The sequence below is a fragment of the Oncorhynchus gorbuscha genome, linkage group LG05, assembly GCF_021184085.1.
Source record: "Oncorhynchus gorbuscha isolate QuinsamMale2020 ecotype Even-year linkage group LG05, OgorEven_v1.0, whole genome shotgun sequence".
In the NCBI taxonomy this organism is placed as follows: Eukaryota; Metazoa; Chordata; class Actinopteri; order Salmoniformes; family Salmonidae; genus Oncorhynchus; species Oncorhynchus gorbuscha.
In genome coordinates, this window is record NC_060177.1 from 20,006,416 (window position 1) to 20,032,166 (window position 25,751).

At 41.8% G+C, this 25,751-nt stretch overlaps 1 protein-coding gene across 1 annotated transcript; it reads left to right on the forward strand.

The window, feature by feature from the left end:
* Positions 1 to 11,493: 11,493 nt before the first annotated feature.
* LOC124035637 (zinc transporter ZIP13-like) lies at positions 11,494 to 23,937 on the forward strand. Its single transcript, XM_046349190.1, has 11 exons — positions 11,494 to 11,586; positions 11,710 to 11,875; positions 12,967 to 13,314; positions 14,528 to 14,641; positions 16,969 to 17,102; positions 19,786 to 19,908; positions 20,159 to 20,248; positions 21,111 to 21,161; positions 21,379 to 21,511; positions 21,882 to 21,981; positions 22,131 to 23,937. Exons 3-11 carry the CDS (start codon positions 12,990 to 12,992, stop codon positions 22,204 to 22,206), a joined length of 1,146 nt encoding a protein of 381 aa, XP_046205146.1. The 5' UTR covers positions 11,494 to 11,586; positions 11,710 to 11,875; positions 12,967 to 12,989; the 3' UTR covers positions 22,207 to 23,937.
* Positions 23,938 to 25,751: the final 1,814 nt, after the last annotated feature.

Genomic DNA, 25,751 nt, shown 5'->3' on the forward strand with positions numbered 1-25,751 from the left:
CAGTTGAAGTCGGAAGTTTACATACACTTAGGTTGGAGTCATTAAAACTCATTTTTCAACCACTCCACATATTTCTTGTTAACAAACTACAGTTTTGGCAAGTTGGTTAGGACATCTACTTTGTGCATAACACAATTCATTTTTCCAATAATTTTTTACAGGCAGGTTATTTCACTTATAATTCACTGTATCACAATTCCAGTGGGTCAGAAGTTTACATACACTAAGTTGACAGCTTGGAAAATTCCAGAAAATGATGTCATGGCTTGAGAAGCTTCTGATAGGCTAATCTACATAATTTGAGTCAAATGTAGGTGTACCTGTGGATGTATTTCAAGGCCTACCTTCAAACTAATTGCATCTTTGCTTGACATCATGGGAAAATCAAAAGAAATCAGCCAAGACCTCAGAAAAGGAATTGTAGACCTCTGCAAGTCTGGTTCATCCTTGGGAGCAATTTCCAAATACCTGAAGGTACCACGTTCATCTGTACAAACAATAGTACGCAAGTATAAACACCATGGGACCACACAGCCGTTATACCGCTCAGGAAGGAGACGCGTTCTGTCTCCTAGAGATGAACGTACTTTGGTGTGAAAAGTGCAAATCAATCGAAGAACAGCAAAAGACCTTGTGAAGATGCTGGAGAAAACATGTACAAAAGTATCTACAGTGCCTTGCGAAAGTATTCGGCCCCCTTGAACTTTGCGACCTTTTGCCACATTTCAGGCTTCAAACTTAAAGATATAAAACTGTATTTTTTTGTGAAGAATCAACAACAAGTGGGACACAATCATGAAGTGGAACGACATTTATTGGATATTTCAAACTTTTTTAACAAATCAAAAACTGAAAAATTGGGCGTGCAAAATTATTCAGCCCCTTTACTTTCAGTGCAGCAAACTCTCTCCAGAAGTTCACTCTCTCCAGAATCTCTGAATGATCCAATGTTGACCTAAATGACTAATGATGATAAATACAATCCACCTGTGTGTAATCAAGTCTCCGTATAAATGCACCTGCACTGTGATAGTCTCAGAGGTCCGTTAAAAGCGCAGAGAGCATCATGAAGAACAAGGAACACACCAGGCAGGTCCGAGATACTGTTGTGAAGAAGTTTAAAGCCGGATTTGGATACTAAAAGATTTCCCAAGCTTTAAACATCCCAAGGAGCACTGTGCAAGCGATAATATTGAAATGGAAGGAGTATCAGACCACTGCAAATCTACCAAGACCTGGCCATCCCTCTAAACTTTCAGCTCATACAAGGAGAAGACTGATCAGAGATGCAGCCAAGAGGCCCATGATCACTCTGGATGAACTGCAGAGATATACAGCTGAGGTGGGAGACTCTGTCCATAGGACAACAATCAGTCGTATATTGCACAAATCTGGCCTTCATGGAAGTGTTGTTTAAAGTTTGCCACAAGCCACCTGGGAGACACACCAAACATGTGGAAGAAACATGTGCTCTGGACAGATGAAACCAAAATTGAACTTTTTGGCAACAATGCAAAACGTTATGTTTGGCGTAAAAGCAACACAGCTCATCACCCTGAACAAACCATCCCCACTGTCAAACATGGTGGTGGCAGCATCATGGTTTGGGCCTGCTTTTCTTCAGCAGGGACAGGGAAGATTGTTCAAATTGATGGGAAGATGGATGGAGCCAAATACAGGACCATTCTGGAAGAAAACCTGATGGAGTCTGCAAAAGACCTGAGACTGGGACGGAGATTTGTCTTCCAACAAGACAATGATCCAAAACATAAAGCAAAATCTACAATGGAATGGTTCAAAAATAAACATATCCAGGTGTTAGAATGGCCAAGTCAAAGTCCAGACCTGAATCCAATCGAGAATCTGTGGAAAGAACTGAAAACTGCTGTTCACAAATGCTCTCCATCCAACCTCACTGAGCTCGAGCTGTTTTGCAAGGAGGAATGGGAAAAAGTTTCAGTCTCTCGATGTGCAAAACTGATAGAGACATACCCCAAGCGACTTACAGCTGTAATCGCAGCAAAAGGTGGCGCTACAAAGTATTAACTTAAGGGGCTGAATAATTTTGCACGCCCAATTTTTCAGTTTTTGATTTGTTAAAAAAGTTTGAAATATCCAATAAATGTCGTTCCACTTCATGATTGTGTCCCACTTGTTGTTGATTCTTCACAAAAAAATACAGTTTTATATATTTATGTTTGAAGCCTGAAATGTGGCAAAAGGTCACAAAGTTAAAGGGGGCCGAATACTTTCGCAAGGCACTGAATATCCACAGTAAAACAAGTCCTATATCGACATACCTGAAAGGCCACTCAGCAAGGAAGAAGCCACTGCTCCAAAACTGCCATAACTGGACTACGGTTATGTTTGTTATGTTATGTTTGGAGGAAAAAGGGGGAGACTTGCAAGCTGAAGAACACCATCCCAACCGTGAAGCACGGGGGTGGCAGCATCATGTTGTGGGGGTGCTTTGCTGCAGGAGGGTCTAGTGCACTTCACAAAATAGATGGAATCATGAGGTAGGAAGATTATGTGGATATATTGAAGCAACATCTTAAGCCATCAGTCAGGAAGTTAAAGCTTGGTCGCAAATGGGTCTTCCATATGGACAATGACCCCAAGCATATTTCCAAAGTTGTGGCAAAATGGCTTAAGGACAACACAGTCAAGGTATTGGAGTGGGCATCACAAAGCCCTGACCTCAATCCTATAGAAAATTTGTCTGCAGAACTGAAAAAGCATGGAAGCCTACAAATCTGACTCATTTACATCAGCTCTGTCAGGAGGAATGTGCCAAAATTCACCCAACTTATTGTGGGAAGCTTATGAAGGGCTACCTGAAACATTTGACCCAAGTTAAACTATTTAAAGGGAATGCTACCAAATACTAATTGAGTGTATGTAAACTTCCGACCCGCTGGGAATGTGATGCAAGAAATGAAGGCTGAAATAAATCATTCTCTCTACTATCATTCTGACATTTCACATTCTTAAAATAAAGTAGTGATTCACTGACATTTTCAACATTTCCCTGATTGAGTCTATAATACCAACATGTTTCAAGCAGACCACCATAGTCCCTGTGCCCAAGAACAAAGGCAACCTGCCTAAATGACTACAGACCCGTAGCACTCACGTGCATAGCCATGAAATGCTTTGAAATGTTGGTAATGGCCCACATCAACACCATTATCCCAGAAACCCTAGATCCACTCCAATTTGCATACCGCCCAAACAGATCTACAGATGATGCAATCGCTACTGCACTCCACTCTGCCCTTTCCCCCCTGGACAAAAGGAACACTTAAGGGAGAATGCTATTCATTGACTACAGCTCAGCGTTCAACACCATAGTACCCTCAAAGCTCATCACTAAGCTATGGATCCTGGGACTAAACACCTCCCTCTGCAATTGGATCCTGGACTTCCTGAGTGGCCGCCCCCAGGTGGTGAGGGTAAGTAGCAACATATCTGCCACGCTGATCCTCAACACTGGAGACTGGAGCTCCCCAGGGGTGCGTGCTCAGTCCCCTCCTGTACCCCCTGTTCACCCATGACTGCATGGCCAGGCACGACTCCAACACCATCATTAAATTTGCATACGACACAACAGTGGTAGGCCTGATCACCGACAATGACGAGACAGCCTATAGGGTCGAGGTCAGAGACCTGGCTGGGTGGTGCCAGAATATCCCTCAACGTAACCAAAACTAAGGAGATGATTGTTGACTACAGGAAAATGAGGACCGAGCACGCCCCCATTCTCATCGATGGGGGAGCAGGTTGAGAGCTTCAAGTTCCTTGGTGTCCACATCAACAACAAACTAGAACGGTCCAAACACACCAAGACAGTTGTGAAGAGGGCACGACAAAGCCTATTCCCCCTCAGGAAACTAAAAAGATTTGTCATGGGTCCTGAGATCCTCAAAAGGTTCTACAGCTGCAACATGTAGAGCACTGCCTGGTACGGCAATTGCCCGGCCTCTGACCACAAGGCACTACAGAGGGTAGTGCGTACGGCCCAGTACATCACGGTGGCTAAGCTGCTTGCCATCCAGGATCTCTACACCAGGCGGTGTCAGAGGAAGGCCCTAAAAATTGTAATAGACCCAAGCCATAGACTGTTCTCTTTACTACTGCCAAGTCTAGGACAAAAGGGCTTCTCAACAGTTTTTACCCCCAAGCCATAAGACTCCTGAACAGGTAATCAAATGGCTACCCAGACTATTTGCATTGTGTGCTACCCCCAACCCCTCTTTTTACACTGCTGCTACTCTCTGTTTATCATATATGCATAGTCACTTTAACTATACATTCATGTACATACTACCTCAATTGGGCCGACCAACCAGTGCTCAAGCACATTGGCTAACCGGGCTATCTGCATTGTGTCCCACCCACCACCCGCCAACCCCTCTTTTACGCTACTGCACTTCTCTGTTCATCATATATGCATAGTCACTTTAACCAGATCTACATGTACATACTACCTCAATCAGCCTGACTAACCGGTGTCTGTATGTAGCCTCGCTACTCTTATATCCTTGCTACTGTATGTAGCCTGTCTTTTTACTGTTGTTTTATTTCTTTACCTACCTATTGTTCACCTAAAACCTTTTTTGCACTATTTGGTTAGAGCCTGTAAGTAAGCATTTCACCTGTTGTATTCGGCGCGCGTGACAAATAAACTTTAATTTGATCCTAACTGACCTAAAACAGGGAATTTTTACTAGGATTAAATGTCAGGAATTATGAAAAACTGAGTTTAAATATATTTGGCTAAGATGTATGTAATTTTCCCACTTTAACTGTATAATAGTGGCAAAAGTATTGCAAAATAGTCACAATGTAGGCCTACATTTCTAGTCAGGACTATATTTGGCTTTAACTGATACCTTTGATTACTTATATGTCATAATCTGTCAGTTTAATTAGGACAGACAGAGAGCCTCTACCAGACCCCTGTGGCTTCACACTTTCGGGTCACGAGAACTACCCACAGACCCTCTCACAAGGGGATGACATGCAAGACCACTGACTGTGGAAAACAGGATACATAGACCGTCGCAACAGGAAATGTTGCACTCCGTCTATCTATTCTGTTTGACCAAAATTTCTCCAGATCAATGTCCACACTGTGCTGGTTTTGACATAAATTACGTAATCATCCTCTGACAAATTCTCTTGAACAACTAGAGTAATTTAGCTTGAATAGTTGGAAACATGTTATAGCCCAGTAAAACTTTCGCTCACACTTTATTTGGATAGTCCGGATTTTCCAACTCACTAGGTTGATAAGCAACTTCTTGCTAAGGTCATGGTTAGGGTTAGGTTCAGAATAAGGGTTAGGATAATGGTTAGGTTTAGAGCTAAGGTTAGTAGATAGTTAGTTGAAATGTAACTGATAGTGTCTGTAGAGCATCTACAGATGGACTATCCAAATAGTGTTACCAAACATTCTTCATTCTAGTTATTATTTAAAGAGTACTGTTATTAGTTTTGATGTGATAACAACATATTCTAAACCAAGTAATTACATTTAGAAGAAACAAATGAAGACAAATGTGGACACAAAGTATTAGCTGCCAGTGATGACCATCGGTCTACTGCCTAGATGTTAGCTAAATATATCTTTTAAAGGTCAATTTTTACTCTTGATGTAACCCATTGACTCTCAGTCAAAAATAAAATATACTATTAACGATCAACAAGGGTAAATTAGCATTTATTATTCAACAACTTATTATGCAAGACTATCAAATCAAATAATGGATAAGGATAAAATGCAAACAACTGTAACCCAGTGATCTACAAAGGCCAAATTGCCTCTGTCATTAAATCAACTTTTTCCTACATTAAATAAAAAGTAGCAAGAATACCAACACTAGTTATACAGATATATCTCTGAGCTGAAACCAGCAGAAAAACACATTTCATAACATTACAATCTGTATAAAAGGATGCTCATGGGAAGAAACGCCTCCTGTCTCTCTCAGTCCAGCCAGCCTCACTCTTACCGTCACTAAGTCTTCCAGGAGCAGCATGGATAGTAGTACTCTCTCTGTGAATGCAGGAGAATCTCATTCAGTCGGTTAAAGCAAATTGCCACAGAGGGCAAGAAATCAGAGATTTCTATAACTCACTGAATTAACTAGGGAACTAAAAACTTCCTTAATTTTACCAATTTAAGATGGAACTCAAAAGATTTTCTTCTTCTTCTCCTTCTCCTTCTTCCTTAAACCAGATGGTAACTAAACAGCTTGCCACAAAGCAAAGCTTGATTAGAGGTAGTGGTCGATGTAGTCGTCTGTGATCTGATTTCTGCTCACTCTGTGGAGCCACTTGCTCCTTCCAGGCCTTATACTGCAGGTGCAATCCAGTAGTATGCCATAGAATCCATTAGATTACCATATGATGAACTGAACACCAAGGGCCCTTATTGATTTGGATGTATATCAGAGAGTTGTTTATAATAGAATGGAGTGGACACACTGCTACGGGAGTGGGTTATCCGAATGTAAGTCGTAGTTATTTGTTTTGTCTACTAAGAAAATAAATAACTGGTTGTATGCATATGTCAGAGGATAATCAGAATATCAGATCCCAAAAAAACATTCTCAAAAATGAGAGCAACTGTCAAGAAAATTATGGTTTTGAGGGCATGGCCAGAATAGACAGGCCACAGAGAGGACCCTGACCCTGTTTTACTGCCTGACTGTCACCAGCAGTTTCGTTGGCCGTCATCTCTTTCACAATGTCATGGAGCCGCCCCTGACAGGCGTGCAAGGGGACATCCAGATTTCTCACTTCTTATTCCCGATTCCTCATTTTCCCCAATGCACTCAGCTTTACAAGATCCAACCATCAGACAAGGCTTGGATAGAAGATAAAGTTAAATCACATGGCCGATTGACAAGCACGCACACACGCACGCATGTGTGTGCACACTATGTTTTTCCATTAAACTCTACTTCATGTACCCTTGTCCCACCAGCCATAAGTTCCTGTTTCTATATGCATTGCTCAAGTCAGGCAGGGATGACTCATAGTGCGAACATTATTCATGTCCTCTGTTATCTTAACCTCTCACAAACAATCTGCATGTGTTCTCAAGGCCCTCGTGTGTCCTTTGTGTTGCACAAAAAAGTAAAACATTTTTTTTGAAGATGGTAGGGATAAAAACACAGCAAACAGAGGACATAGAAGGCACAGTATGTGGGTATGTACGGTGTATTGTGGTGGAAGGTGGGGTGTGTGTTTTTTTGTTTGGAAAAGTTGGAAATGCCAGAGCCCATACGTGTCTGCAAGCAGGAGTTGTGACAGAGAGAGCTTTAAATTGTGCAAATATGGGATATACATTTGAAAATAGATGATAAATATTGCCTGATCATGATGGAGCGGTCCCCAACCCTGTACCCTAGACACCCACCTGAGCGACCCACACACTAAGGAGAAATCCTTATCTGTTTTAAAGGCGTACTGAAAGTAGCCTATATGCAGCCAAGACAGAAAAACAAAGGTGGTCAGTGACCCACTAAAGCAGCACTGCCCTCTCAAGTATCTGAGCCTGCATTGCAGGATTGGTCCAATAAAGCCAAAGCCCCCGGATGGCTGAGCACAATATACAAGGAATTTCTCAAAGCTGCTAATGAGAACCTTGATGACCTTGTACCTAGTCGGTAGGGATTATGCTGGGGTGCCCCACCCAGGTAGTGTCAGTGCTGGCAACATAAGCTGCTGCAACCCATGGGGAGGGGATCACACTTGAACAATCAGAGAAGGGGAAAATGATTGTGGCCCCTGTGGGACTAATTGGAAAATATTCAGTGTGTGTGTGTTTCAGGGTAGGGGGGTGTATCTAAACGCCATTAATTAGGACTTTACATTGGTTAATCATTCTCCCCATTGTTGCTCAATTTGCATGCCTTCTCAAACAGCTACAATTGTACAGTTGAAGTTGGAAGTTAACAAATACCTTAGCCAAATACATTTAAACTCAATTTTTCACAATTCCTGACATTTAATCCTAGTAAAAATTCCCTGTTTTAGGTCAGTTAGGATCACCACTTTATTTTAAGAGTGTGAAATGTCAGAATAATAGTTGAGAGAATGATTTATTTCAGCTTTTATTTCTTGCATCGCATTTCCAGTGGGTCGGAAGTTTACACTCAATTAGTATTTGGTAGCATTGCCTTTAAATTGTTTAACTTTGATCAAACGTTTTGTGTAGCCTTCCACAAGCTTCCCACAATAAGTTGGGTGAATTTTGGCCCATTCCTTCTGACAGAGCTGGTGTAATGGACACAGGTTTGTAGGTCTCATTGCTCGCACAAGCTTTTTCAGTTCTCCCCACAAATTGTCTATAGGATTGAGGTCAGGGCTTTGTGATGGCCACTCCAATACCTTGACTGTGTTGTCCTTAAGCCATTTTGCCACAACTTTGGAAGTATGCTTGGGGTCATTGTCCATTTGGAAGACCCATTTGCAACCAAGCTTTAACTTCCTGATTGATGTCTTGAGATGTTGCTTCAATATATCCACATAATTTTCCTACCTCATGATGCCAACTATTTTGTGAAGTGCACCAGTCCCTCCTGCAACAAAGCACCCCCGCAGCATGATGCTGCCACTCCTGTGCTTCACGGTTGGGATGGTGTTCTTCGGCTTGCAAGCATCCCCCTTTTTCCTCCAAACATAACCATGGTCATTGTGGCCAAACAGTTGTATTTTTGTTTCATCAGACCAGAGAACATTTCTCCAAAAAGTACAATCTTTGTCCCCATGTGCAGTTGCAAACCGTTGTCTGGCTTTTTTATGGCGGTTTTGGAGCAGTGGCTTCTTCCTTGCTGAAAGGCCTTTCAGGTTATGTCGATATAGGACTTGTTTTACTGTGGATGGAGATACTTTTGTACCCGTTTCCTCCAACATCTTCACAAGGTCCTTTGCTGTTGTTCTGGGATTGATTTGCACTTTTCGCACCAAAGTACATTCAACTCTAGGAGACAGAACGCGTCTCCTTCCTGAGCGCTATTACAGCTGCGTGGTCCCATGGTGTTTATACTTGCGTACTACTGTTTGTACAGATTAATGTGGTAACTTCAGGCATTTGGAAATTGCTCCCAAAGATGAACCAGACTTGTGGAGGTCTACAATATATTTTCTGAGGTCTTGAGGGTTTCTTTTGATTTTCCCATGATGTCAAGCAAAGAGGCAATGAGTTTGAAGGTAGGCCTTGAAATACATCCACAGGTACATCTACAATTGACTCAAATTATGTAAATTAGCCTATCAGAAGCTTCTAAAGTCATTACATCATTTTCTTGAATTTTCCAAGCTGTTTAAAGGCAGTCAATTTAGTGTATGTAATCTTCTGACCCACTGGAATTGTGATACAGTGAATTATAAGTGAAATAATCTGTGTGTTAACAATTGTTGGAAAAATGACTTGTGTCATGCACAAAGTAGATGTCCTAACCGACTTTCCAAAACTATAGTTTGTTAACAAGAAATTTGTGGAGTGGTTGAAAAATAAGTTTTAAGTGTATGTAAACTTCCGACTTCAACGGCAGCGTAGCCTAGTGGTTAGAGCGTTGGACTAGTAACCGGAAGGTTGCGAGTTCAAACCCCCGAGCTGACAAGGTACAAATCTGTCGTTCTGCCCCTGAACAGGCAGTTAACCCACTGTTCCCAGGCCGTCATTGAAAATAAGAATATGTTCTTAACTGACTTGCCTGGTTAAATAAAGGTAAAATTAAATATGCATTCGCATATCAAGTCTCTCCTGAGTTGGGCTCAGGGATGTTTGTGGGGGAAGGCTGGTGTGTGTGTGTGTGTGTGTGTGTGTGTGTGTGTGTGTGTGTGTGTGTGTGTGTGTGTGTGTGTGTGTGTGTGTGTGTGTGTGTGTGTGTGTGTGTGTGTGTGTGTGTGTCCCACGTCTGTTGCTATGGGGCAATGATGTTAGGGACAATCAGAATAATTGTTTGCAAAATAATTACTTGCCAAAAATGAAATGTTTGTAATCCTGGTTATAGGTAAAATCCTTCATATGAACTGACAACATTATTACGCATATTATTTGTTAATTTTGGAAATAAATTAAGACATGTAAGAATTTTTAATATACATTATATTTACCCCCAAAATATGGGGAATTGGAAATGATGCAGACAATTACATTGATGGAAGCTACAATCTATCTGCAATATTAAAGCTAATCTACCCCCTTAAAAAATGTGTCTGCATTATTTAAAAAATATACAATAAAAGAGTAGAAACAGTGTTATAGATTAATGTCATACTTTTTCTTGATACAATGTTTTATTCTAATCACACACTCAGGCAGGTATTTGAAAGAGGTCTCTGAGCGCTACTCACCCATCCTTGGACAGGTGCTGTCTACGGAAGTCATTGGCAGTTAGTTTGACGGCCTTCTCTGGCGTGACCAGAGTCAGGTTCACAGCAGCACCTATTGGTCAAAGAAGAGAGGCGCAGAATCACACACAAACGTGTGGGCGCACATACACATGCACGCACACACACTTCCATTGGTGTGTCAATCAGTATGGATCTCACAAATAATCTTACGGAAGAGTTATCATTACAGAGGAAATCTTCTGAATCATTCCCAGGCTCAAGAGAGAGAGAGAGCTGTCTGGTGGACGAGATTACTGAGTGCCATACCTTAGAATATCTAGAAACTTCTGTACTGTAACTGTCAAATGCATCATCTGCTGGTCGAACTAGAAAGGCATGATGATACAGTGTAGGCCGCATGACATTTTTGTCAGGAGTCAATTTGTATTCCATAGATCATGGCGTTAACTGCATCATGAATCATAATGCCTGGGTCCCCAATATTTACTTCACCATCCATCACCTTCCAGGTCACTGGTACAGTGTGAATACAACAACACAAGCCTTGAAAACCTTTTGGCACAGAGGGTGCCTTTTTGCCCTGAAGGCAAAGTTTCTGTCCCATTTGGCTGCATTTAAATAAGCTAAATAAGCTCTCCGATTTTGAAAGCACAACATGGATGTATAATCATGTTCACTATGATTTCTTAATCAACATTAACATGTTATTGCCCTGGTGGAATGTTTAATGACATTTCATTTTTCACCATATAATATAATAAAAGAGTAGTGCTGCGGTCTAAGACACTGCATCTCAGTGCAAGAGGTGTCACTACAGTCCCTGGTTCAAATCCAGGCTGTATCACATCAGGCCGTGATTGGGAGTCCCATAGGGCGCGCACAATTGGCCCAACGTCGTCTGGGTTTGGCCGTCATTGTAAAGAAGAATTTGTTCTTAACTCACTTGCCTAGTTAAATAAAGGTTTAATAACATAAATAAATGCAAATTATGTCATTTAAGTACTCTTTCCACAACTGTATTTAAGATACATGACTGATACAAACATTCACATGAAACAGAAGCATTATTACTGGACATAAGCCTACAGCACTACAGGCTAATGTCAAACCTGGGGTGTAGCCATTACACCGATTCTGTTGCAAAGCGTTTGGCAACAGAAACCGTTCACTCTAAACGGAAAACGCAAAGGAGTTTATATTGGACAAATCCAGGTAGGTGCTCCCCGTTTGCTGTTTGGTTCTTAAATGGTAAACCGTTTCCGTAATGAATAGACCCCAGAAACGTACATCGCGAACATAGGTGCCTAAACTACATTTTGTCATCCCTCCTGTCAGGAATAAAAATACACTTCCGGTGACGTGGCTCCTCTGGAAAAGGGGAAGCCGTGGCAGGAAAGTTAGCTGCGGAATCAGCTGGAGAGTGGAACAGCAGCTCTCGCCTACCTCACTGAGCTGGATGGCAGGGACACACTGGTGGAAGAACTTCAGGAATCACAACAGGGTAAAATATATTAATATCACATTACTTATTAACTTTTTCTTGTAAGTTGACTGCGTGATTTTAGCAATCCAAACTAACTTCAACTTAAGGTTTGAAATGCTAACGTTAGGCTTGGCTAGTTAAGCGTGCTCGCTGAGTTTGTTTATAGACAGCCATTTGGGCGTCACGACCAGAACTTTCCAAGTAGCAGAGCGAATTAAATAGCAACTGGTTGCCAAATAAACAGTAACCTTTATTAAGTAAAAACAAAAGTCACCTAGCTAGCTAAATAAATCCATGCGATGCATATCTAACGTAACAGATACAGCTGTTGCTACAGTGTGTGAGATGTGTTACATTGAAATTAACGTTAGCTGGCCCACAACTTGTTACAATTAGTCAAAATGTTAATGTTTGGGCCTTTCCGGAACGTGTGCAACACTCGCTTGTGCTGTGTCGTCTCAACTTTTACTGCGCGAGCTGTCTGGCATCACAACAGCATATCATCAGCATCTCATATCTATCGTTGACGTAAACAGCACTTTACTCGTTCCTGCAAGCTATGTTTGCGAATTCTTCACATGGCCTCCAACTTTTTAGTGTTGTCTTTCTCCTTTATTATATTTGTGATTTTCGTCGACCGTGAACAGCGCTCTGATGAACACATTCAAAATGCGATGCAGGCGCGCTGACGTGTAGATGGGGTACCGCAGGCCAAGGGGCTCGCGGGCATTATCACACACAACCATGTAAAGTTAATATAATATTTAATTGTTCAAGTCATGATGCTGTGTAATAGGTCCTCTTAGACACGTTTTCTTAGACATTAGCAGACCTAAGCAGTTGCTCATGGAGCACTTTTTCCATCTGTTTTGGTGGAATGACTACCCTACCAAGGGATTTATTTTTCCTGTCCATTTTTAGTCATCACCCGTTACTGGTCACACACAATATTGCAACCTTAGCCAAAAATGTCTATAGAAACTGTTTGGCAGTGAATGCGCATTCAATTTATTTGAGAAAGCATCTATGTTGAGTTAAGAATGCATGTAGGCTTCTCTACGTTATATGATTACTTCTCCATCTTGCAACATTGTCCTTGTTGGTTGCAGGTGCTCTCTGGAACGAGGGACGGATGAAATCAGGAGGTGGTAGGCCCAGCTGGGCATTGGCTGCACTGTTCACTGGTGCTGCCCTGCTGGTCATCTCCTCCAGAGGGGCATCCAGTGGGAAGATGATGTCCCAGGCAGCCATGGCTCATGCCACAGCCACAGCTGCTGGATCAGGCCCAGGGCTTCCAGATGAGTTCCTAGGCTTCCAGGCCTTAGCTGACTTCTTTGCAAGTGAACGTGCTGATGTCTGGCTCTGCTCTCTGGTTGGGTCTGTTGCTGTAGGCCTCACTGGAATTTTCCCCCTTCTTGTTATTCCTATTGAGGCAGGAGCGGCCCTCGAGACAGCGGGTAAGTTGTGACCTAAACTGATATGTAACCTTGCTGTTAGCCAGACTAATGTAGGCCTACTATTTCTTCTGAAAATGAGCCACACTGGTTATGCCTTGATCACCACACCCGTAATTAGACATCCTGAGGTAGCCTACAGTGACTGACTTACCATTAAGCAGAAGAGGCAAATGCCTCACATCATCAAGGGGCCCTTGTGAGCTGGGCATAATTTTTTTATCATAGAATACAGTTCTGTACTGTTTTTTTCTGAAGAGCCATTTAAATGTGGAGCAATGGCACCTCTATTTTTCTCTGAGGAAACTGCTGCTTATGAGCTGAACAATGTGCTTCTGAACTCTGCATGACCACACCCTTTTAAACACAGCCTTCACGTAGAATATATAGAGGCCACAGTCACTACCTCCAAAGCTGCGTTGCTGATTTTTGTTGTTGCCTTGAGTATTTAACCATGTTAGATACCAGTACTGTTTATGTGCATAAAGTGTTAAACTGTAACATTTTGGTCAAATGTCAATGATTCCTTTGCACCATTGGGATTATGCTTTTAGCTCGCACAAATCCTGCAGTTTGTTTTTTAAAAATGACCAGAGAAAGTAATTCTAAAGGTATCACTGACATAAGCCTTGTTTGATAATGGATAAATGTGTCAATGTGAATGGTACTGAATTGGGTGTGTCCTCATTTCCATGCTGTATTCTTCACTCTCAAAGAAGAGAAACCAGGCCAATATGTATTGCATTTCAACATCTCTCAGAAAACACTATTAACACTGAAGGCCACTGGCTTTGCCTGTCCTGGTCCTTTGTGCTTATTAGTATTGGTAAGGAGAAAGTCGGATCACTAATGCCATATTGTAATACAATAGCAATGGCAGTTGCATCCTCTGAAGGTGTTCATTCAGACGTTTAAAAAAAATCGAGCCCATAAATTGAGAAATGACCCAGTAGGCCTATTTATTTAATTGTCATAGTCATACTTCATACAGAGATAAAAATGTTTAAATAGACAAACATGTAATGGCTCTTAATTTTAAAGCTAGAAATAGAAAATCACTTATTTTGCAGATTTATTTAAATGAAGCCTGTAAATGTTTTAGCTCAAACAGGGAAGAACCAGCATTTTTTTGTATATCATGGATGATACAGCCTACCTCAACTACACTTCATAATTGCCATCTCTTTCTCTCTTGTTACACTCCGTGTGTTTCCAGCTGGCTGTCGGAAGCTAAAGCAGCTTCTGAGCTTTGCCATTGGTGGTCTCTTGGGTGACGTGTTCCTCCACTTGCTCCCGGAGGCTTGGGCACATTCCCACTCCTGCAGCCCAGGTGAGTCAACCTTCTCTCTCAGGCACCCTCCTGTTCTTTCTATACCCTTTATCCCTCCTGGAGACATCCCTATTCAAATTAACTGTGCTTATTTCCCTCCACCAGTATACCTCTTCTGGCCCTTCACACAGACCAGTGGAATGCCTGTGTCCTTAGGCTTGCATATCACTTATCTGACATGTCAGCAATATTGTAAAGATAATCTGTTTGCTAAAACAATTGATTTCGACACTTTTCAAACTGACAGAGACAGAGAGAGAATGACTGCTTACATTCCCAGTATACTACATTTAATTTTTCTAATAAGTTAACATTGGAAGTGCAGATATTCTCATCAGTATTAATGATTTGTCAAATATAGCATTTTACAATGACTCTTCAAAGCAGTTTTAGTGCAAACATATACACTGAACAAAAATATAAAGGCAACACTTTCAAAGATTATACTGAGTTACAGTTCATATATGGAAATTAGTCCACTGAAATAATTTCATTAGGCCCTAAAGGTTAAATTAAATAAAATAAACAAATATTCACATGCCTGGGAATACACATATGCAGTTATTGGTCACAGCTACCTTTAAAAAAAAGAAGTTGCGGGAATGAGTCAGAACCAGTTAGTATCTGGTGTGCCCACCATTTGCCTCATACAGATCGACACATGTCCTTCACATAGAGTTGATCAGGCTGTTGCTTGTTGCCTATGGAATGTTGTCACACTGCTCTTCAATGTCTGTGCGAAGTTGCTGGATGTTGGACGGAACTGAAACACTGTCGTACACGTCAATCCAGAGCATCCCTAACATGCTCAAAGAGTGACATGTCTGGGGAGTATGCAGGCCATGGAAGAACAGGGATGTTTTCAGCTTCCAGGAACAGTTTACAGATCCTTGCAAAATGGGGCCGTGCATTATCATGCCGAAACGTGAGGTGATGACAGCTGATGAATGGCACGATAGTGGGCCTCAGGATCTCTTCACAGCATCTGTGCATTTTAAATGGCCATTGATTAAAATGCAGTTGTGTTAGTCTGTAGTTTATCCCTGCCCATACCAAAACCCAATGCTACCATGGGGCACTGAAGGTGAGCATTTGCCCATTGAAGTTGGTTTTGACGCCGAACTGCACTCGGGTCAAGACCTTTGTGAGGACGACGAGCATGCAGATGAGCTTCCCTGGAACGGTTTCTGTAGAAATTCTACAGTTGTGCAAAACCACAGTTTAGTCCGTTGGCTGGTCTCAAGACGATCCCGCAGGTGAAGAGGCCGGGTGTGAGGGTCCAGGGCTGGCGTGGTTACACGTGGTCTGCAGTTGTGAGATTGGTTGGACATACTGCCTAATTCTCGAAAATGTTGTTGTGGGTGGCTTATGGTAGAGATTAGCATTCAAGTCTCTGGCAACAGTTCTGCTGGACTTTCCTGCAGTCAGCATGCCAATTGCGCGCTCCCTCAACTAGAGACATCTGTGGCATTGTTATGACAAAACTGCAGGTTTTTAGTGGCCTTTTATTTTCCCCAGCTCAAGGTGCACCAGTGTAAGGACCATGCTGTTTTAATCAGCTTTTTGAGATGCTACACCTATCAGATGGATGGATTATTTTGGCAAAGGAGAAATGCTCACTAACCGGGATGTAAACTAATTTGTGCACAACATTGAAGAAATACAATTTTTGTGCATATGGAACATTTCTGGGGTCTTTTATTTCAGCTCATAAAACATGTGACCAACACTACGTGTTGTGTTATATTTTTGTTCAGTGTCTTTTTTTGTTGATTTTAATTTAGCATTACCAGGGATGCGTTCAGAAGGACGCAACATTTTGGAACATTCACATAGCATATATTTCTGTGTACACACATGCTTCTCTGTCAAGTATTGCAGTTTTTCCAAACTCCAGTACCCAGTCCTCCAGTATTTAAAAAAGAAAAGAAAAAGAAAAGCACACCTGATTTAAGTGAACTAATCATCAAACGCTCAATGAGATTAATAAGGTGTGTTTGCATTGGTTACTGGCATTGGGAAACACTGATGTATGCTCTATTCATGGCATTTCTATCTGCAATGTTTGACAACTGGATGTAGCCCAGGATTAAGTTTCCCAGACCTGAGGTCCTCTGGTTGTCATGTATAAATACACTTTAAAATGCTTTGCTGATTTCTATGAAGTCCTCGGTGGTGATGAGCAACCCTAAGCCATGCCTGCATTCCACTGATCCTTGTGAAAGGGGGTCTCTATACAATCCTAGAGAAAGTTTTCCAATTAGTTAGGCTCCATTTTAACAGGGATGACAATCTCACACTGTCTCTTCCATCCTCCCTGTGTTCAGATGAGAGCCAGCTCCACTACAGGACCCAGGGCCTGTGGGTTATCATGGGCATGCTGTCCTTCCTTCTCCTGGAGAAGATGTTCCCAGATGAGAACAGTCAGGAGGACTCCATTGGTAACAGCCAGCATGTCCCTGTGAGTAGTTCAATGCTGTTTTATTGTCCATGTCTACATGAAAAGTGCAACAGAGTCGAGTCAATGCACCGGATACAACTTTAATAGCCCCAAATTATTTAAAGGAATAGTGGGCAGGTCTTTCCAAAGAAGGTTAAGGTCATGCATCTAATTACACACCTCATCTCATATGCTGGAACCCTCACATATTTATTTAGTTGTGTCCAGTGCACCAGTGCTCTTTAATCCCTTCACTGGTACCACAGTGACACTGCTCTTGGGGTGGCTAGTGGATCAGTTGGCTGTATCTAGGGCTTTCTGTTTGATCTGAGCCGGTCTTCAGTGGGTAACTCTGACCTAAACTTAAACAAGGCACATTAGATCATCTTGATTGATAGTGTTGTAGCTGAAGAAACCACAATCAGTTTTTATTCCACTCTTCAGTGATTAATCATTAGTATTTTGACTTCAACAATCAACTTCTGAATTTAAGCCGCTTTAAGGTAGTGATTAAACAGTGCTGTGATGACACATTATGTCCTGAATGGGAATCTCCCAGAATTGTCTTATTTATAACTTTATAAGTGGAGTTGGAGTCCAAATGGAAAGTAAGAAATCAAACTATTCCAATTTTCTACAGATTTGAATGTGAATATTATAAAATATTAATTTAAAAAATATATGCCCATTTTCCCACCAGAGGTTTGTTTCTATCAAATGGGTGTGTTGTGGATAAAAAGGCTGTGATGCAGTGTACATAGAAACCACTTGGTGCTAAAGTTAGTCATGTACCGACTAAAAAAACATAAGGTCAATGTGTTTCCATTGCATTTTCTATCGATTTGGTTTTTCACACAAACTCTTGTGATAAATGGCAAACGTGCCCAATCAAGTTTTGGCATATTCTCTATAGACAACAGCTTGCTGATAAAGTGGACAGGTTAGGTTATAGGATTGGATGGATAAGATCATTTTTATTTCTTAATTGGCAGCTAAGTACAAATCATGTCACTAGCATACATAATAAGATCCTCAATATTTATTGGAAAGGAGCATCAAGCTCATGACTGTGCACCACCCTGTGAAGTTCATCATAACTTCTTTCATCTGAAGCCTAATAAACTGGGCAAGCTTTTTCAAGTTAGGACCACACATCATAGCATCAACTTGACTTCAAATTTACCTCGACATGATGGTAATACTATCAAAAATAGCGCAATAAATAGTTTCCACCAATTTGTCGCATAATTAATTTCAGACACAAAGATCCCACCATGTCGAACAAACATATTGTCTGTTGACAATTATGAAATTGTACCGACACTTTTTCCATCCCAGCTGTCGTGATTTTTTTTTTTTTTCACTCTAACTTTAATCTGGATTGAAACATGGTTACTGATGCAACCTTATCGATCCCCTACCTCCACGAGCAGGGACCCATTGTGCCATAGCCCTGAGTCGATCTGCTAGACACGCTTGGGATCAAAGCTGTATTCTATCTCCCCTCCATTTCTCTAATACCAGTGAGACCCTTTTTCATATGGGATTTGGAGTGGGTATTAGTGCAGAGTATTAGCTTCGGGATTCTTTTGATGTTTTGGGGTATGGAGTGATTTTTGATGGTGCATTGAGTGAGTTGAGATGTTCTCTGCTCTGTAGAAATGGGAGAGCTTCTTGTGGCATATGTAAAACAGCGGTACACAACTGCAGGATTTTGAAGGCCTTAATGTCTGTAGGGTTCCTTTTTTATCCATCTTATTTCACTGATATAGTCAGCTCTAACTTGCTGATGAAAAGGTAAGGGTGAGAACCAGCATTTTAAATCATACTGCATTTGTGATCCCATATGCGAAAATGTTCTGTTATTCAAATGATAATCCTTAATTTAATTGCAGGTATTTGTTTCTTACTCTTGTGCCCCATACATCTCGCAAAAGTTGTGTGTACCACTTTCCTCTTCCTTCTCTTTTGCTCAGGAGGAGGAAGATTGGCATCCATGTCTGGTCTCATTCATTGTAGCTATTTATAGAGATGGGGAGGAAGCAGCTGCTACATCTACTTCAGAGAGGCCAGAGGAGTGTGTTCAGGGGTGTATAGTGAGATTCGGGGTAGATCAGTGCTCATTCCACAAATGGAGTCTTATCAAGCATGTTTCGATGTTGTTATCAAGATGCCGTTACTATTCAATTCAGAGACATAGGTCATGAATCACGATCTCACTTGGTGTCAAACTCTCACTCTCCAATGAATTACCCAGCCCACTCACACATTAGGGGACAGATTGATATTTGAGAAGATATTTAACATTTCCCAGCCAGATTTACAATACAGTAGGCTATTTGCCTCATTTAATTTGACTATTAAATGCCGCTGTCCTGTAAATGGCTCTAAACGAGGAAGGGACCAGGAAGTCAGCACCGGTCTCTGGAAAGGAGAATGGCCTGGGGTAGAATGAATTTGTTTTTTGTTAAAAGCACGCAAATTCAGTGGAGGATGTGATGACTGCGACAGGAATTTTAGGCTGTAATGTGCAGTCTGTGGTTGGAGGAGATAAGCTATGGTTGACATAGAAGAAACACAGTACTGTAGGTTGACTCAATGGAATGTATAGGTGTAGTGTATTATGTAAACCTTTGCATGCTTTAGAATTTCCTGTTGATTGGGCTAATACCTGTTTGTTTTTTTTGTCACCCCTTCTCCTCAGACCTCCCATAGCTCAGACTCCAGTAGTGAGGCGTTGTCCCACATCAATGGGCACCATTCTGATACGTGGAGCTCGCCCTGCAAGACAAAAAGCAGCTTGCAGGAAGTGCCAAAGAAAATAAAGGTACGTTGGATCAAATGGGTAAAGTTTGCCTGACGGAATATTGTTCATTTTAACAAGCCATATGTAAATGACAAAAGGGAGAACAATCTGGAAATGTCCATTTTTGATTAAGAGCCACTAAAATGAAATCCCCAGAGCCACCAAACTGATCCTTTGTACTAAGTAGCCCCTTTTGCTTTGTGTATATGACTTCAGTGTGAGTCAGCTGTGGGATCCTGTATAGACTTGGTTCTGTGTCTCTATCTGGCAGACGAGCGGGTACCTGAACCTGCTGGCTAACTGCATTGACAACTTCACTCATGGCCTGGCTGTGGCAGGGAGCTTCCTGGTCAGCAGGAAGGTGAGTTAGTCTGCAGCACAAATATCTGCAATGAAGTATGTCCAGGTGCTATATACTAAATAGTCCCCATGTGTGGGTTTTTAATAAATGCTAATTAAACCTAATGGCAGTTACTAATTTCAATGCAAGCATTTCAACAAAATGCACCGTGGTCATGAACAATGCATACAATACTTCAACTTAGAGCAGACTTATTACAGACTACAGTATGTTATGAAAGGCGGTTGTTTTGGCATTTGAGGCTCGTGCCCATGATTGGCAGAGGACCCAACCCCCTTGGCAGACTTGTAGATAGCTGTATCAGTGCTCACTTAGTCATAACATTCACCATTCTCAGCTCAGTCCACTATGAGCATGATACTGCACCCCTGCTTAAGAGACTAGTTTCAACAACACAATTCTATGATTTTGATACAAAGTACGGTATTGTCATTATTACAGAACATTGAGTCAGGACACTGAATTCTACCTCGCTATTTTCTGAAGTATGATAATGATTACATTACCCACGGTTGTGGGTGAGAAAGTCCAGCTGGAGAGGCATAAGGCTAACAGCATGAGCCAAAGGGAGAGTTTGCCAGAGAGGAAGTGAACTAGCTAGATGTCTCTACATCGCTCACACACATGGGCATCCCACTTATTTTGGTTTCCATCTGCACTCATATTTCTATATGCAGGCATGATGGTGTTTATCAAAGTAGAAGCCCAGTTGGATGCATGAAACAAACATTGTCATGTATATACACTGTAATGTAGTACAAGAGTCGTTATCAGTTTGAGTAGTATAGGATTGGAAACATGTCTTGTACGTATATATTTTGCAGAGCCTGATCAGAGACCTGTTCTATGTGTTTCCTGACAGGTTGGGTGTCTCACCACCTTTGCCATCCTGCTCCATGAAATTCCCCATGAAGTAAGTTCAAACTTGCTATTTTTAGGGGATGTGACCTATTTTTTTGTAACATACTTCATGCAATGGAAGCTAATTATGACTGATTTTGAGTCATGAATTGATTCAGTTCTAGTTGATATCCCCATCTTTTTTTCTTCTTACATAAATGGGCTCTGTGACGCATTGCTTATATGTGAATCTGTGACACATTGCTTGCATGATGTTTGCTCATCTCTAGGTGGGTGACTTTGCCATCCTGCTGCGTGCAGGGTTTGACCGCTGGAGTGCCGCCCGCATGCAGCTATCCACAGCCCTGGGAGGGGTGCTGGGGGCCTGTTTTGCCCTGTGTGCCCAGTCTCCCAGAGGGACAGGTGAGCCACCTAGTATCCTCCATATACAAAACAGCAGCAGAGCACTGAAACTACAGCTCCACACCAGGTGCTTGACTTGGACTGAAATAAGGAACAGTATTTATTTTGGGTGCCGGTACTGTTTTTATTTATGTGCAAGAGATCCACAATACTTTTGATTGAATATTCTATAAGCGGTGCAGGAGCTAAAGCAGTAGACCATTAAGTGCTGGTATTCTGCTCCGGTGAGCTCCTGCCCATGTCGAACTGTCCACACCCTCTGTATAGGCTAACAAGGAACCATAGTCTTCAGTGCTTTGGCAGCCAAGCAGCATGGAAAGCTTTGTTTAACTATTAAGCCAAACCTTTCACTCCACTTTATCCTGTGTAGAAAATGCAACAGCATGGATCTTACCATTCTCCTCGGGAGGCTTCCTGTACATAGCCCTGGTCAACGTGGTGCCTGACCTCCTGGAGGAGACCAGCCTCGGGTATGTACACTGGTCAGTCTGGACAGCCACTGACCACAATGCAAATACCCACTAAGAGACTAAATATGCAGAGGGGGAAAAAGTGTTACACTAATATGAGAATGAATGGGCAGGCACTGAAGCAAAAAATGTTTCTTATTTTTTCCCAGACACTCCCTGTTGCAGATCCTGCTCCTGTGCTGTGGCATTGCCGCCATGGCCGTCTTGTCTGCCGTAGTGGATTGAGCTCAAAAGACAAGCCTGCTTTACCAAAATATAATTGAAAACATCACCGCAACATTCACTGGACTGGGACGCAATCCCACTTTCTATAAAGTTAAGTCCTCCGATTGCATTCAGTTGCCCTTTTTATTATATTGAACTTTTTTTTATACTCCACCTAGTGCCAAAACATCCTATCAACATGGACGCGATCTGACAATCAGAACGGCACCTTGAATCATGATACCTGCTTTTTCTATCAGGACTCTAGACCAACTGTGTCCACCTTGTCTGCTGATCTCTGACTACTGTCTGTGTGGACACTAACGTGCCAAACCCAGACAGAGACAGGCATTTTGAAATGGCAAGAGAGCTAAAGAAAGCTTATTGAAGCTTTCATGGAAGTGACTGGACTATCTGAGAGCATCAGACCATAATGGGCAGACACTCAGTCTCAGTCTTTATTGCACACATACTCAAACAGGTCATATCAGACACATATGAGCAGCTCATGCATACTGTACAAACTTAATCTCACATGGCTTTACCATATTTAAATGCGTACACATTTCCTTACATTCTTCATATTGTATGCTCATGTGCTGCTTTCTATTTGTCTCTTTCAGGCTAATTTATATTTATTGTGTCTTATTGTGTCTTATTGGTTTCTGTATCTGCTTGTACTGCCTAGTATTTATTGAATTATTTCAGAATGTAACATGGTGCAATGTTTTTGTCAAATTCTGTTGTGACTTCCATCACGCACCATTGTGTTTTCTGTACGGTTAATCTGTTACATTGATGTATATTCAAGCAAAAAGAGCATGTATTTTTCAATTGCATACAATGCTAATTTGTTAAGAGACACTCAACTCAGACAGATATATTTGAAACTCCTTAATTATGAGAGCTTAATTTCAGGAAAATATGATTTAGAAATGTTATAATAATATTATGCAAAATATTTTTGTGGTCTTGATTTTACTATATAGTGCTTTCAGAAAGTATTCACACCCCTTGACTTTTTCCATGTTTTTTACAAAGTGGGATCGAAAACATATATATATATTTTTTTAAGCAGCAATCTACAATACTCGCGTCAAAGTTTTAAAGAAATAATTTTTAAAAAATATTGGAAAATAAATCTCTCTTGATTAGTTAAGTATCCAACCCCCTGAGTCTGTTAAACACCTTTGGCAGCGATTACAGCTGCGTTTCTGGTTTCTTCTAGGATTTTGTCTGTGCTTAGCTCTATTTAGTTTATTTTTTAACCGAAACAACGTATTCCTTGCTGTTGACAAGCACACAACATGATGCAATCATGTTGAGAATATGAAGTGCTACACTGTTGTGTTGGACCCAAACATAATGCTTTGTATTCAGGACAAAAAGTTCATTTCTTTTCCACATTATTTTCAGTATTACTTTAGTGCCTTGTCTCAAACAGGATGCATGTTTCTAAATATTTGTCGTCTTTTCAGTCTGTCAGTATTGTGGAGTAACTAAAGTACAATGTTGTTCCATCCTCCATTAAACTCTTATTTTAAAATTGCTAATAGCCCCATGGTGAAATCCCTGAGCGGTTTCCTTCCTCTCTTGCAACTGAATTGGGAATGGCGCCTGAATCTTTTATCGTGACTGGGTATAATGATACACCGTCCAAAGTGTTAACTGCATCATGCTCAAATGGATGTGTAATGTCTGCCCCCCCACACCCTATTATTGCGCAGAGTCCGTGCAATTTATTTGACTTGTTAAGCACATGTTCACTCCTGAACTTATTTAGGCTTGCCATAAAAGCGTTGAATACTTAATGAGTCAAGACATTTCAGCTTTTCATTTGTAAAGATTTTTTTATTCCACTTTCACATTATGGGGTATTGTGTGTGTGTACATCAATGACTCAAAACCTCACATTCTAAATTAAACATTTAAGTTAACAAAATGTGGAAAAAGTCAGTGTGAATACTTTCTAATTGCACTGTATTCACTCTTGGTAGTTGCATGCGCACAAGTTACACTAAGTGAAAGCTATGGAGATTATGCATCAATATGTTATGCAATCAAAACAATAAAATTCCACACTAAACATGTTTTCTGTAAGCATATGTTCTGCAGCAAAGAGTCCGGGCTTAAAATGTAATTGGAGCCAGAGGGTGGTATTGATTGTTCACTCTTGACAAGAACCCGTTGCCATAACGACTCCCTTGCACATTACCTTCCTTAGTCCTGTGAGAAGCCTGTCTGTGGGAGCCTTCCTGTGAGAAGATACTGAAGCTCTGTTTATACCTGGTTCTAACTCGCACCATTTATCCTGTTGTCCACATTCTGATTGTGCCCACACCTTTGGACAGGGGGAGATGATTAAAAGATGCACTGTGATCTGGTTGTAATCAGATCTTCCTGACTACCTCCTGAGGTAGTCAGGCACGCATTGGGAGAATCTCAATTGAATACTCCGCACGATTTCGACTTGCCTTTGTAAACCCATTGGATGAGAAAGCCAGAGGTCCCTCCCTGACATCCTCCAATGGAAGAGGCGAGTAGAGAGGATGCAATTTAGATTCTCCCATAGTCACCAGAATCAAATCAAATTTATTTATATAGCCCTTCGTACATCAGCTGATATCTCAAAGTGCTGTACAGAAACCCAGCCTAAAACCCCAAACGGCAAACAATGCAGGTGTAAAAGCACGGTGGCTAGGAAAAACTCCCTAGAAAGGCCAAAACCTAGGAAGAAACCTAGAGAGGAACCGGGCTATGTGGGGTGGCCAGTCCTCTTCTGGCTGTGCCGGGTAGAGATTATAACAGAACATGACCAAGATGTTCAAATGTTCATAAATGACCAGCATGGTCAAATAATAAGGCAGAACAGTTGAAACTGGAGCAGCAGCACAGTCACGTGGACTGGGGACAGCAAGGAGCCATCATGTCAGGTAGTCCTGGGGCACGGTCCTAGGGCTCAGGTCCTCCGAGAGAGAGAAAGAAAGAGAGAATTAGAGAGAGCATATGTGGGGTGGCCAGTCCTCTTCTGGCTGTGCCGGGTGGAGATTATAACAGAACGTGGCCAAGATGTTCAAATGTTCATAAATGACCAGCATGGTTGAATAATAGTAAGGCAGAACAGTTGAAACTGGAGCAGGAGCATGGCCAGGTGGACTGGGGACAGCAAGAAGTCCTCATGTCAGGTAGTCCTGGGACATGGTCCTAGGGCCCAGGCCAGTTGAAACTGGAGCAGCAGCATGGCCAGGTGGACTGGGGACAGCAAGGAGTCATCATGTCAGGTAGTCCTGGGGCATGGTCCTAGGGCTCAGGTCCTCCGAGAGAGAGAAAGAAAGAGAGGAGAGAATTAGAGAACGCACACTTAGATTCACACAGGACACCTGTATAGCACAGGAGAAGTACTCCAGATGAACAAACTGACCCTAGCCCCCCGACACATAAACTACTGCAGCATAAATACTGGAGGCTGAGACAGGAGGGGTCAGGAGACACTGTGGCCCCATCCGAGGACACCCCCGGACAGGGCCAAACAGGAAGGATATAACCCCACCCACTTTGCCAAAGCA